The sequence below is a fragment of the Xenia sp. Carnegie-2017 genome, unplaced genomic scaffold (assembly GCF_021976095.1).
Source record: "Xenia sp. Carnegie-2017 unplaced genomic scaffold, XeniaSp_v1 HiC_scaffold_22, whole genome shotgun sequence".
Taxonomy (NCBI): Eukaryota; Metazoa; Cnidaria; class Anthozoa; order Malacalcyonacea; family Xeniidae; genus Xenia; species Xenia sp. Carnegie-2017.
The window spans coordinates 2,993,672-3,008,633 of NW_025813485.1; the positions used below are offsets into that span (position 1 = coordinate 2,993,672).

The window sequence follows — 14,962 nt, forward strand, 5'->3', positions numbered from 1 at the left end:
TGGACAAAAAAATCATCTAGTTTTTGGAGTGGTATATATTCTTTATTTTTTGTTAAAGTAATATTAGATTGAATGATAATTTTGAGCTAAAAAAAGCAAAACACTCGCGATTTATAAATTAGCTTGCAGCCCGCAGAGCGGGCTGTTTGTTGTTGTCAATGTAAATATTTTGTTGCAAATTCAGGTACTGTGAAAGCAACGATGAAAAACAGCAAAAAAGATACTTTTGTATTACTTTTCTTTTCACAAGTGAACCAATTTTTTTTTGGAAAAACTTTATAGCCTTATTTCCACAATTCATCTAACAAAAAATGATGCAACTAAACTTAAACCAAGTGGATTATTTGCAGGTAATTTTAAATTCACAGCAGATGGCAACGCTTGCAAATCGCGAGGGAAAGTTAAATGTTGTGTTATCTCTCTGCGCGGGGAAACATCAAATATGCTCAAAAACTCTGTAAGAGTTAACTTATTTATCAAATTGTGCGCGTCAGTGATTCTAACAGCACATTTTCCTGTCTGAAATGCACATGCTAGTTCATTTTACACAAATATATTTTTATGATACAAAATAACGTGAAAAATTAATTTTTTAGAGAGCATAAATGATAATAATTCTTATTCGACTAATGCTCTAATTTTGCCAGAATATTTTCAGTTTATTTTTCATTATTAACTTTTGAATTTATTATAAAGGTTGGTGTCACATCTCCAAAATGCATGAAAATTCTACCAGCTGGTGGGAAAAGAGCTGTACAAAAGGTTGGTATAGGTTTTTTTGATGTCATCATTTCTTTTTTAAGCTAACTTTGGTCATTGATAATTTTTCTAAATGCATAGTAAGGAGGCCAATGGAGGGCTATGAATTTTTGTCATTTTTTACAAAATTTAATTTTTCTTCTATTATAGATTGTTGTAGCAGATCACAGTGGAGTCGTAACTTGTTTTGGCATGAAGAAAGGAACTGTACAGGTAATTCAAGAGGCATTCATTATAATTGAGTTCCAGACTAATGTATTAATTATGGATTAAAAATTTAAGGAACATTGCTAGACAGTACCTTTTCAATAATCAACCAGTTAGACCAATTCATCTCAATTGCTTCTTAATATACATGTATATATCTCCAATCTTACAGCATATATTCTTTGTCAGTTCCAAGTTACTCTTTATTTTTTAACAGAAGTCACACAACATAAATTAAAGTAGCAATGAAAAGCCTTGTTTTATGTTTGTTCATGGAAACTTACAAAAAGAGTTTACAAAAAGCTTTGTAATTTTAGATGGTGTTTAAAACCCTACCTGGTCCCAGTATATCTCGTCTTGCCTTGGGAGGAATTGAGGGTACATTGCGGGATAAAATATTTGTTGCATCAGGTGCTGAAGTTCGAGGATATAATAAAAAAGGAAAACAGTTTTTGGGCTTTGATACAAATCTCACTGAAAGTATTAAGTCAATGTAAGTTTCTTCAATATTAATCATTATCAACCCTATAGCATGTAGTGGAGTGATGCACAAATCAGGTGTAATTGAAAAAAAACCTTAAATGATTTATTTTCTTCAAATACTTGTAGTTCGTGAAATCTTGAGAATAAAATGGCTTCTTAGATTGCTTTATCCTTTAATAACAGCAGCTAGAATTACAGCAACGACAACGGCTACAACAACTGCTACAACAACTGCTACAACAATTGCTACAACGACTGCTACAACAACTACAGCAACAACAACTGCTACAGCAACAACAACTGCTACAGCAACAACAACTGCTACAGCAACAACAACTGCTAAAGCAACAACAACTGCTAAAGCAACAACAACTGCTACAGCAACAACAACTGCTAAAGCAACAACAACTGCTAAAGCAACAACTGAACAGGAAAAACAATTACAGCAACAACAACTGCTACTGCTACAGCAAAAACAATTACAGCAACAACAACTGCTACAACAACTGCTACAGCAACAACTGAACAGCAAAACAATTACAGCAACAACAACTGCTACAACAACTGCTACAGCAACAACTGAACAGCAAAAACAATGACAGCAATAACAACTGCTACAACAACTGCTACAGCAACTGCTACAACAACAACTGAACAGGAAAAACAATTACTGAAACAACAACTGCTACAACAACTGCTACAACAACAACTGAACAGCAAAACAATAACAGCAACAACAACTGCTACAACAACAACTGAACAGCAAAAACAATTACAGCAACAAGAACTGCTACAACAACAACTGAACAGGAAAAACAATTACAGCATCAACAACTGCTACAACAACAACTGAACAGCAAAAACAATTACAGCAACAACAACTGCTACAACAACTGCTACAGCAAAACAATTACAGCAACAACAACTGCTACAACAACTGCTACAGCAACAACTGAACCGCAAAAACAATGACAGCAATAACAACTGCTACAACAACAACTGAACAGGAAAAACAATTACAGCAACAAAAACTGCAACAACAACTGCTACAACAACTGCTACAACAACTGAACAGCAAAAACAACTGCTACAACAACTGCTACAGCAAAAACAATTACAGCAACAACAACTGCTACAACAACAACTGAACAGCAAAAACAATGACAGCAATAACAACTGCTACAACAACTGCTACAACAACAACTGAACAGGAAAAACAATTACAGCAACAAAAACTGCAACAACAACTGCTACAACAACTGCTTTCAACAACTGAACAGCAAAACAACTGCTACAACAACAACTGGACAACAAAGGAAACAATTACAGCAACAACAACTGCTCACAACAACTGCTTTCACAGCAAAACAATTACAGCAACAACAACTGCTACAACAACAACTGAACAGGAAAAACAATTACTGCAACAACAATTACTGCAACAACAACTGCTACAACAACAACTGAACAGGAAAAACAATTACAGCAACAACAACTTACAACAACTGCTACAACAACAACTGAACAGCAAAAACAATTACAGCAACAACAACTGCTACAACAACAACTGAACAGCAAAAACAATTACAGCAACAACAACTGCTACAACAACTGCTACAGCAAAAACAATTACAGCAACAACAACTGCTACAACAACTGCTACAGCAACAACTGAACAGCAAAAACAATGACAGCAATAACAACTGCTACAACACTGCTACAGCTAGCTACTTTCAACAACTGAACAGGAAAACAATTACAAACAACAACTGCAACAACAACAACAAAACAAAACAATGACAGCAACAATCTTTCAACAACAACAAAGCTCAATCCTGCAAACAACTCTACTACAACAACTGAGACAGGAAAAACTGTTCAGCATCAACAACTCTACAACAACAACTCAACAAAAAAACATGCAACACAACCTGCTCAACAGCTACAACAACAACTGGTTTCAACACAATTACTAACAACAACTCTTCTACTGCTCTTCAAACAAATAAATTAATTCTATAACAACAACTGCTACAGCTTAATAATGGACAAAAACTAATAAACAAGCTCAACAACAACTCAAACTTCAACTTCCTGCTACAAACAATGAACAGGAAAAATCTTTCAACTTCTACTAACTCTGCTACAACAACTGAACAACAAAAAACAAGCTGCTACAAACAATATGGACAGCAAAACAATTACAGCAACGCATAAACTGCTACAACAACTGCTACAACAAAAACAATTATGTAACCAACTGCTACAACAACTGCTACAACAACAACTGAACAGGAAAAACAATTACTGCAACAACAACTGCTACAACAACAACTGAACAGGAAAAACAATTACAGCAACAACAACTTCTACAACAACTGCTACAACAACAACTGAACAGCAAAAACAATTACAGCAACAACAACTGCTACACAACAACTGAACAGCAAAACAATTACAGCAACAACAACTGCTACAAGCTCTTCTACAGCAAAAACAATTAACAACAACAACTGCAACAACTGCTACAGCAACAACTGGACAGCAAAACAATGACAGCAATAACAACTGCTTCTAACAACTGCTAACAATGAACAGGAAAAACAATTACAATAAAAACTGCAACAACAACTGCTACAGCAACCAACTGAACAACAAAACAACTGCTACAACAACTGCTACAGCAAAACAATTACAGCAACAACAACTGCTACAACAACTGCTACAGCAACAACTGAACAGCAAAACAATGACAGCAATAACAACTGCTTTCACAACAACTGCTACAACAACAACTGAACAGGGAAAAATGGTGCAACAACAACAACTGCTACAACAACTGCTACAGCAACAACTGAACAGCAAAAACAATGACAGCAATATGCTGCTTTACAACAACACAACAACAACTGGACAGGAACAATTACAGCAACAAAACACAAAGCAACAACCTGCTACAACAACTGAACAGCAAAAACAACTGCTACAACAACAACTGAACAGCAAAAACAATTACAGCAACAACAACTGCTACAACAACTGCTACAGCAAAAACAATTACAGCAACAACAACTGCTACAACAACTGCTACAACAACAACTGAACAGGAAAACAATTCTCTTCACAACAACAACTGAACAGGAAACAATTCACAGCAACAACAATACCACAACAACTGCTACAACAACAACGGACAGCAAAAAACAATTACAGCAACAACAACTGCTACAACAACAACTGACCAAAACAATTACAGCAACAACAACTGCTACAACAACTGCTACAGCAAAACAATTACAGCAACAACAACTGCTACAACAACTGCTACAACAACAACTGAACAGCAAAAACAATTACAGCAACAACAACTGCAACAACAACTGCTACAACAACTGCTACAACAACTGCTACAGCAACAACTGAACAGCAAAAACAATGACAGCAATAACAACTGCTACAACAACTGCTACAACAACTGCTACAGCAACAACAACTGCTACAACAACAACTGAACAGGAAAAACAATTACTGCAACAACAACTGCAACAAAGCTGCTACTGGCTTCACAACAACAACTGAACAGGAAAAACAATTACAGCAACAACAGCTGCTAACAACTGAACCAGGGAAAAACAATTACAGCAGCAACAACTGCTACAACAACAACTGAACAGCAAAAACAATCACAGCAACAACAACTGCTACAACAACAACTAAACAGCAAAAACAATTACAGCAACAACAACTGCTACAACAACAACTGAACAGCAAAAACAATTACAGCAAGAACAACTGCTACTACAACAACTGCCACAACAACAACTAAACAGCAAAAACAATTACAGCAACAACAACTGCTACAACAACAACTAAACAGCAAAAACAATTACAGCAACAACAACTGCTACAACAACTGCCACAACAACAACTAAACAGCAAAAACAATTACAGCAACAACAACTGCTACAACAACTGCCACAACAACAACTAAATAGCAAAAACAATTACAGCAACAACAACTACTACAACAACTGCTACAGCAACAACTGAACAGCAAAAACAATGACAACAGTAGTTACTTAATATGTAGTGTAAAAAGAATCAGGTTTTCATTTTTTTGTCATTATTATTTTTAGGTTTGTTAATGGAGCAGATCTTCTACTTTGTGGAAACTATATATATAATCATTATCAAGACTGTAAAGACAAAAACTACTTCTTATGTAGTGATAAAATCAGTGATGTAATATCTTTAGCATCTAAATCATGGTATTGACTTGTAAAATTTAACCTGCGATTAAGTAACTTTTATAAATATGCAAAAAACAGACTTACATATTCTGACTTTTTACATAACTGCAGATAATTTTATATGTTATGCTTTCTTAATGAAATCTTTGAATGTTTTCTTGTTGTAGTGTCACTCCTGTACTTGCTTGTGATGATCGTTTATTGCGTGTTCTTAAGGTGTGTTCAAATTTAAATGTGAAGATGTTGACAATGCATACTTTTACTTGTCTTAAACCTGTCTTATTTTATTGTAGGATTCAAATTTACTTTACGAACTGGAAGTAGCTGGACCTCCTTCGGTTTTAGCTTTAAAAGATGGAAATGGTGGTAAGAATTTTGGATTAATTTAACTTTGTAGAATATTGATATTATCAGCATTTAGTTTTTGACAAAAAATCTTTGGATCGTTTCAGTTACATTTCTTTTGTATTTTTTTTCAATTTTTTATCTATAAATTTTTGTCTTACTGGGTTATTGCACTCTTTATGTAGGAGAAGAAGGAGACGAGGTTCTTTATGGAACATCAGATGGCAAGATTGGACTTGTACAATTACTAGATAAGTATGTGTACATTCTTACATACGTAAATATAATTTGTATACATAACTATATGTTATGTCAAGTTCCCTAACATCAATTTTGAGAAAACAAAACCACAATACAATGGTAAATCTTTAATAATATTGTAAGTAAAAAATAACAGTATTAATTGTATATACGTATTGTGTACTTTTTGCCATCATTTTGCGCACAATTATCATTTACAGACCATTGCAAAGTCACAGATGGAAAATACCAAACAACAAAAGATATGGAGGTTTTTTTATTGTTTTTCTTTCCCCAAAATATTTATCTCAAATAATTTTTTTTATCTTTTTCATTGTTAATATTATTGCTATCATTTGCATAGGCATTCTTTCTTTGGATAGTTATGATATTACTGCAGATGGTATATCTGACGTCCTAGTAGGTCGTGATGATGGAACTGTTGAGGTTTATGGTTTTGATGAGATGGAAACACCGGTGAATCGCTTTAAATATGTAAGTATTCAGCTCTCAGGATATAGAGTTCATTTTATCCATGTATTTTCATTGTTTTTCATGCTTGTGAAGGTTATAAATTTGGATGATTTTACAATTTTTTATTAGTTTTTTTCCATAATCACCATAATCACGAATAAAAATCTATCATGTATTAGATGGTGGTGAACTACAGTGTGCACTTTACCATGTTTTTTCGATTGTTTTCAAGTTACCATACGTACTTGCAATGGTGCTTATTACATCAAGTATTGGTGGTTACCATATAATGTCATCATAGTTGCCATATAAACTTATGGTAGTTAATACATCAAGTTGTTGTGGTTGCCACACTAAGCAAATCAAGCATTTCAATTTATGACAGTTAACATATCGTGAAAAGATACCTAAATCAAGCTATTGGCATTGTATCATGTATTACGCAACACAACTTAACATTTTAGAGCATAAGCGAAAGCGTAACATCCATATCGGGTGGTTGTGTTGGTACAGCTGGCTATGATGAAATTATTATGTCTACATACAGCGGTTGGGTCATGGGTCTTACCACTGAACCACGTGATAAAGAAACTGGATCTTCACTAATTGATCAAAAGGATGTCATTAGTGAGGAAAACCAAGTGAAAATAATGGCTTTAAGGTGTAGTATTCAAGGATAAAATTTTTGAAATTGATAAAAATCCAGCGGAAATTTCTTTATCTCGTCCATGTAACAAGTTTCACATTTTTTCTTTAGAGAACAGTTGAATGAACTTCAAGATAAAGTTTTACGAGAGCGAGAAAGATATCAACAAACAGCTCAATCACAAAGTGCTGTTTCTGCTTTACCTCATTTTTCTGTCAACGATAAATTTACTTTAAATCGTGATGATGCAAGTTACACTTTAAGCATTGAAGTTCAGCTACCTATTGATAACATTCTATTGCAGGTGTGTTTTACATCTTAACGAGTGATTTAGTGGATGTAGTTAAGTTTTATTAAACAACGATTTTCATAACTAATGGCGAACAGTATGAAAATTTTTAGTTTAACAATAAATTTATATTTGCTACAAGTCGCTGGAAGTGCGTTTTGCTAATAAGCGTGTAACAAACTCTATAAAATCACGATAAACAACATATAAAGTCATTTGTTAGCTACCGTTGATAACACATGCAATGTAAAAATTAATATAAGGCATGTTTATGTACTGTTTTTATTGATAGTCAGCGTTTTTAATCCTACTTACATAACCAAAGTTTGGCTTATTTTACCTTTTTTTCAAGTCCTGATTGAATTAGTTATTTGGTCCAAAGCAGAAAAGCGAATTATTGGAGATAGTTTTGTGAATGTTCTTTAATAATCACCACAAAAATAACACATGATTTCGGTTTATTTATGTAGAGCGACGTTCCAGTAGATTTGTTAGACGTTGACAAAAATTCAGCTGTAGTAAGCTACAGTGCTTGTAACGTGGAGGTGTGTAATTTTTTTTCATTATCGACATAGTTGTATGAAGTTTACATAGTGCATTAATGTAAAATACTTTTACCCATTTCGCTGCATCTGAATATTTTTTTAATTCAGAAGTGATTTAATGCACGAGTTTGAGAGTACAATCTTTTTTATATGTGGACATTTTTTGGATATTTATGAATACACAACTCAATTTATACATAAGTACATATACTACAATCTGTCAATACTCCTACCAGGGCTAATATAACTCTCTATATATAGTACACACATTCAATATACGGTTAACCAAGGCTAATATACTCTCTTTATATATAGTACAAACATTCAATGTACTTTTACAAAAGCTAATATTCTTGAATAATGATTATTGAAATAATTTCTATTTTTGTCGTGCATAGAATGGTAATTTCCTTCTTGCAACCTACCGTTGTCAAGCAAATACTACAAGACTTGAGTTAAAGGTAAGTATATTACTTTAGTTTAACCAGTGCGATAATTGTAAGCTTTTTTCCCACTTTGGTTTCTGTTGAAATTTTACTGCACACAAATAGTGAAGAAGAAAAGCTCTTTTGATTTGGCAGATGGCTTCTCAAACCCATGTGTGGACCATTTTATATCAGTAAAAATTGCACTTACAGATTCGTTCAATCGAAGGACAATATGGCACACTGCAAGCTTACATAACACCGCGTATACAACCAAAAACGTGCCAAGTTCGACAGTATAGCATAAAACCTTTGTCCCTACATCAAAGAGTACATAGTTTTAATGAGGAAAAGTAAGTATCAAAGTGCACATATACACATCTGTTGAAATAGAAAGCTAAAGATCATCACTATTGTATGTACGTATATATACACTGGAGAAAAACGATCTTGTTATATATTTCTAGTGCGTTGAATACATTGAAGCTGACAGGGCCTTTTAGTTTAGCAGAAGTTCACTCATGGGTGTGTTTTTGTCTTCCTGAAGTTCCCGAGAGGTGAGTTTATTTGTAAAAATATCATAGTTTCTTTTTACTTGTTTGTTTTCATTTTTCTATTATTAAATTTTTTTTAACGAAAAACTATATTCACTGATTGAATCTGCTTTAAAAAAACTATCTTTTTAGAACGCCTGCTGGTGATCGTGCCCAATTTCACTTTTTATCGACATTCTTGGATACACAGCTGGATTGTCAATACATGTAAGTCTAACAAAGCTTGCCAAAATCACTTAAATGCAAATATACTTGTAATCGTTTATAGTGCTTCATTTAAAATCAACGAAAGGCATTATTAACCGCGTCATTTTCAACTAAAAACGACGTGCAAAATTTTACAACACATGGGAAGTATTCTATTTTATAGGAAAGGCGAAGCTGTGTTTCGTTCTGATAATGTATCAACTATATCCATTCTTAAAGATGTGCTCACAAAAGAGGCGACAAAAAGAAAAATAAGTTTGAACATTTCCTGTGGTAATGTTACTAATATAAAGTTTTCACAGTTGTAGAAGTTCAAGGACGTGTAATTGCTAAATATGATTTATTGGTTTACAACATTTCTCGACAGATTTCAATGAAGAGTCTGTTCTTCATACTCTCCAATTGATTCATCCAAAACTTGAGTATCAACTTCTTTTGGCAAAGAAAATACAACTTATCGATGGTTTGAAGGTGTTGTCAACAGAAATACGTATTCTACAGAATTATTAGATTTTTTATTAGAAATTTCTATTTTGGTGTGACTGGTGTGTGTACTGATGAATTTTGTAGGAACTGGAAATGCATGAAAATGATGTTGGTTTTCTTGCTCCCGAATACAAGCAAATTTTGGGTATCTTTCTGTGTTTTCTATTGAAATTATTTCGACACGATGTTTTTTTCAAGTCAAAACTTTTGATATTTTTTCTGTATAGAGGAAAGCGAGAAATTACAAGAAGAATATAAGAAGCAACCTTGCCATTTGGAAAGACTATACGGTCAGGCCATTTTTATTGTGTTGAACTTGTCAATATAGGCATGCGCAGTTTGAAATTAACAAAGGTACTCATAAACAGTCGGCTTATTAAAATGAAATATTAAAGTGTGTTGAATGCGGCATTGCAAAATCCCTATTTTTTTACTTCTGTTGAAATCTAATTCCTTTTTAGTTTTTGAAGAAATATCTTTTATTTTCAGGTATGGTGACCGATTTATACATCGATAAATTTAAATTTATGGTAAGTTTGTTCAATTAAAATTTTTCATTCATTTCCTTTTCTCCTTTCATGCTTTTATTTGAAAGCTGTACTTACTTTCTTACTTACTTTTCTTATTGACGTTTATCTTCAGCATGAGTTGTATACTTTGCATTATTCTCAACAAACAATTAAGAAACTTTTATTTGCAAGAATTACGATTGTGCAATGAATTTATAGGGGATGAACGTCAAAAACAAAGTCCCAAACCTTTTAGAGGTTTTGGACAACTATGATCTCACAAACTTGATCGAATTTTTTGAAACTGTATAAACACGTGTATCTATTGTAAAATAGTTCTTTATCTATTATCTGCTTTTAATAAATTTTTCCTTCTGCTATATAAAAATTCTTTAAATTACATAAAAGCAAAAAAAAAATTGCTAACAGCCCTCGCCTAATTGCATCTTTATTTACCCAAGAATGTTGTCAAAAATGAATATATCTGTAAAAGGAGGTATGAAATGAATATAGTTTTCAAAATTATTAAAAACTCTTACGCATTAGTAACTTCCTTTTTGATCAATATAGTTTTTAAAGCGTCAATGAACAAAAGCTTATATAGCTATGTATTCACACTTTAGCGGTTAGCTACTTTACTCAACTTTAATGAATACCCCATGCGTCAACCCAAACCTAATTTATTTTATTGTTTATATATTCATGTATTATATATTGGCGTCTTTTATTGTTATCTATAAAATGTATATACACGTTGAACACAATGTAGCGAAAATTACATTTTAATACTCGTTATAAATGTTTTTGTTTCGTATATTAACATATTACTGCAGTTCTACGTACACTATAGCGACATTCATATAATGTCATTTTACGTAAAATGAAGAGGGATGCTGCATTTTGCTATATTATAAGTATTAATCGTTGTAGTTAGGCGCTTTAAGTCAGTTTTAGACTGTATCCAGACCTCGCTGAGGATCGTTGTTATAAGTAATAGTTAATTGAATTTTACATATCTGTACCACTGACGTTTATATGAATTACTTGGACGTACAATCTCATCCAAATTACCATAGAAATAAATTATCTGTGCAAAGCGTAGGGTTGAATTTTACACCTCTGTGTTTTTCACTCAATTTAACAAAGTTTACCGACCATAATCCATTTTAGTATTTTTCAATCGAGAATACAGAATAAAGATATTATGTAGCTATTGTTTATGCATATGCATGTGAAAAGAATACAACATTGAAAAATCACCTCATCTCTCTTATTCATACACTGATAATTATTGAACTTTTTTACATTGTCTTATATGAAGTAAATAAGGAGCTGATGCTCATATGAGTTATTGATTTGTTATTTTATAAATTCATTTATAATTTATACATCGTGTATTATGAACAAAGTTTGTTACCCAAACCAAAAAAATATAATTATAACTAAACATCAGAATAACCTTTGTAGGAAAAGTGCAATATGACAAAATAATAACAGCCTTCGATGGCTGACGAACACATGTTCCTAAAGACTCGATATGTTAAATAAAATATTGTAAATTTTAATAAATTTATCTTGTGGTTAACGAGTGCAGACTCTATAATTAAATGTAATTTTAATTTGCATCTATTATTTTATGTCTGTAAATATGTTCTAGAAAACTCCCGTTGTTGTCTTAATTTCATACAGTTGTTTGTGATAATAGGGGCAATAATTGTTCTTATTGCTAACCACAAGTTTTTTTGATGAGGATAAGACCTCTGGGAATACAATCATGATTATCATGTGATAAAATCCATGTTTGGTCGAAAGTCATGCTATAAGTTCTTGGAAGTACATTACAGAATCATGAACCAAGAATCGAGTTGCCTTTCCCGAGCATGACGACCTTTCTTCAATTTAAAATTGTGTCGGAATCCAAGCAACCAACCATACTTTTCACATTTGAGGTTCGTGTATTTTTTAGATTTCCACAACGAGTAGTTTTTCTTTGATTCTTGAGGTTTGGGTGGTTGTGGGGTCAAAAATACGCCATTATATGATCTGGTGGGCTAAATATATTAAAGTATTTATTCATAATCGACAATTAAATTGTAATTTCTCAAATGTTGATAAAGTATGAAACAAAGTATATATGAAAGAACAATATATGAAACAAATCCTTACCAAGGCTTGGAATTTTCCCTTTGCATTGCAAGTCAAATACTTGTTGCTCATTTCACCTTTAATCAAGATTTTCACGGCTCCGGCGAGTAAACCAACCATTTCTATTGTGAGGTTAGCTGAAAAGATTATAATCGTCTAGCGTTATAAACTATTGACGTCGTAAATTGAAATATTATATTTTGGACTTGCGTAGAAGAATCATGTATAATTACATCAATTATGCCCCCTGAGAATTCAGGGTAGTACCTTGACATAAATTTATTTTATGATTATATGTTGATATACACTGCAGCTGGGTTCTTTTTTTTGGTTTTCGGCATCAAATGTTGTTTAATCATATCACCATCAAACTTTTGCTTTTGTTATATTGCAATACGAAACCTTTATTGTACAAGTTATACGTCATTTTTTTGCTAGCTAGTTGACATTTTGATCGAAAAACTAATCGAAATGGGGTTTATTTAGATTAAATTTTGACAAAAAAAATTGAAAAAACACCGTGCGCTTACGAAATACAGAAATTGAGCTTGTATTATATCTATTAAAGAAAATTATTTTCTTACTATAAGGACTGCTGTCATCTCTTGTACCATTAGCATTTCCATTGGGAAAGATCTGCAAAAATACTCCATTACCAGACACGATCTTCTGGTTTGTGTATACAATTGATGGAGACAAATCCGTAATGTCTAATGCAGCTTCCATTCTCGCAGTAAACGAATTAATTGGAAATTTCCTTTGTTGTTCCATGATTCTTCTTCTAAAATTTATATCTTGAATCTTGTGTTCAAGTGTAATTAACATTTTGTCAAGTTTGTTGAGATTCTCTTCTTCTCTTGTTTCATCTTTTGTCTTTGTTGTTGTGCTAGTGGTTGGCTTATACGCCTCGATAATTGAAGTCGATGTGCGAGCCATACTTTTGTTGAACTGCAGTAAGATGCCGAAAATGGCGTAACAAAGAATTCTTACGTTCGCCATCGTTATCAATGTTTCTCTACGAATATAATCAATTTGAAATATTACTGATCGCCTTCACAATAATATTTAAGGAATTTACTATATTAGGAGTGCATTGTTGAAAGCACTCAAAATCTAGTTATATTGTTCGGTTAATCACCCATTGAACCATTACCTCTAAAAATGAATTTGTTGGACAAGCTGCTTTGTCAAAATGTATTTTAGTAATTCTGCTATAGTGTTTCTTAAAAACATGTTCATTGTAAATCAATTTTGCTTAGGGAATATAAGTACATTTTTAAATTATAAATAAAAATTATCAATAAAAATTCAGTTTACTTACTTTGAGATTTAAGCCAAGTACGATAAGAACAAAATAAACTCTTGTGTCCTTATCTGATCTTCTCAAGGTTAAGCGCAAGTTTGAAGCCAGGGGTCGTCTTTATTCTTTTTATACGAAAAGTGCATTTGAAAGAAGTTGCTTGAAATCTGTGGGTTGGCTTCCGTTCTTTTTTCCCGTTAATTTCCGGCGACGCTCCAACAAAAATCTCGTCTTTTTCGTGCTAGCAAAATTTCTCTTTAACAATAGGGTGTTCAATCTTTATCTATAAAAATAACATTGAAAAATAAAAACATAGTGGGGAGTGTATTTTGAAATGCTTTAGCTTTTCACATGTTTACGTGTTTTCTTCATGCACAAAGTTGAATCGTTTGTGAATTTAATCTTCTTGCTTATTAAATCATTATTAAAACCGTTATATATATTAGAACATTATCAAGAACTTTATGTATACATTAATGGCATATTATTGTGTTACGTTCCGTGTCATCGTTTGATCGACACGTTGCCAAATTAAATGACCGTACCATTAGCTAGTCCATCTTCCGTATAGTAAATTTATCTTTTTTAGATAGGGAAAACTTGTCGGAATTATATCCGAACAAAATCGTTAGGATTAAGAAAAGACAGCCAATATGCTATTAAATAAAAAAAATCGTATGTTCAATTCAAGCAATGTTTCCAATTTTTTAATGAGGTTAAGCATTAAAATGAAGTTCAATATACATGAAAGAAAACGTGCTAATTTCATTAATGGGTGGAGTAACACCACTTTGGCAACTTTAATAAAACGCTGGCATAATGGCAATAGTGTCCATGTGCGAATTATTTTGTGCATTGTCATAGCAGTTGTAAAATGGGTTTAGTATTCAGTTTGCTGTTAATTTTCTTTTAATTTAATTGTCTGGGGTCACCTACTGAGACTAGATTCAATACATTCTTTTCGTTAAAGTGTTGTCTTGTGTTTGAGTACGGAGAAACGACAAACAGACGGCACTATAGCCATAGTATCTTGTCATTTTCAGCTAATTACAGCACAGTGAGTGAAAACAATACAAAAGGTCAGGCTGTAAATTTCTA

At 32.7% G+C, this 14,962-nt stretch overlaps 2 protein-coding genes across 2 annotated transcripts; one reads left to right on the forward strand and one right to left on the reverse strand.

Moving 5' to 3' along the window:
* The first annotated feature begins 128 nt into the window (after positions 1-128).
* LOC124446358 (Bardet-Biedl syndrome 7 protein homolog) lies at positions 129-10,807 on the forward strand. The gene is made up of 23 exons (XM_046997208.1): positions 129-350; positions 697-762; positions 910-972; positions 1,284-1,459; positions 5,586-5,717; positions 5,867-5,915; positions 5,993-6,065; positions 6,230-6,299; positions 6,506-6,555; positions 6,649-6,779; positions 7,223-7,419; positions 7,516-7,708; positions 8,164-8,238; positions 8,637-8,699; positions 8,877-9,016; positions 9,131-9,220; positions 9,350-9,424; positions 9,588-9,697; positions 9,792-9,895; positions 9,995-10,055; positions 10,138-10,200; positions 10,400-10,440; positions 10,639-10,807. The coding sequence occupies exons 1-23, from the start codon at positions 312-314 to the stop codon at positions 10,729-10,731; spliced, it is 2,154 nt and encodes a 717-aa protein (XP_046853164.1). The 5' UTR covers positions 129-311; the 3' UTR covers positions 10,732-10,807.
* An 860-nt stretch (positions 10,808-11,667) lies between these two features.
* LOC124446364 (fibroblast growth factor 13-like) lies at positions 11,668-14,347 on the reverse strand. The gene is made up of 4 exons (XM_046997214.1): positions 13,886-14,347; positions 13,149-13,579; positions 12,586-12,701; positions 11,668-12,470 (listed from the first exon to the last, which is right to left on the reverse strand). Exons 2-4 carry the CDS (start codon positions 13,561-13,563, stop codon positions 12,258-12,260), a joined length of 744 nt encoding a protein of 247 aa, XP_046853170.1. The 5' UTR covers positions 13,564-13,579; positions 13,886-14,347; the 3' UTR covers positions 11,668-12,257.
* Between the last annotated feature and the right edge of the window lie 615 nt (positions 14,348-14,962).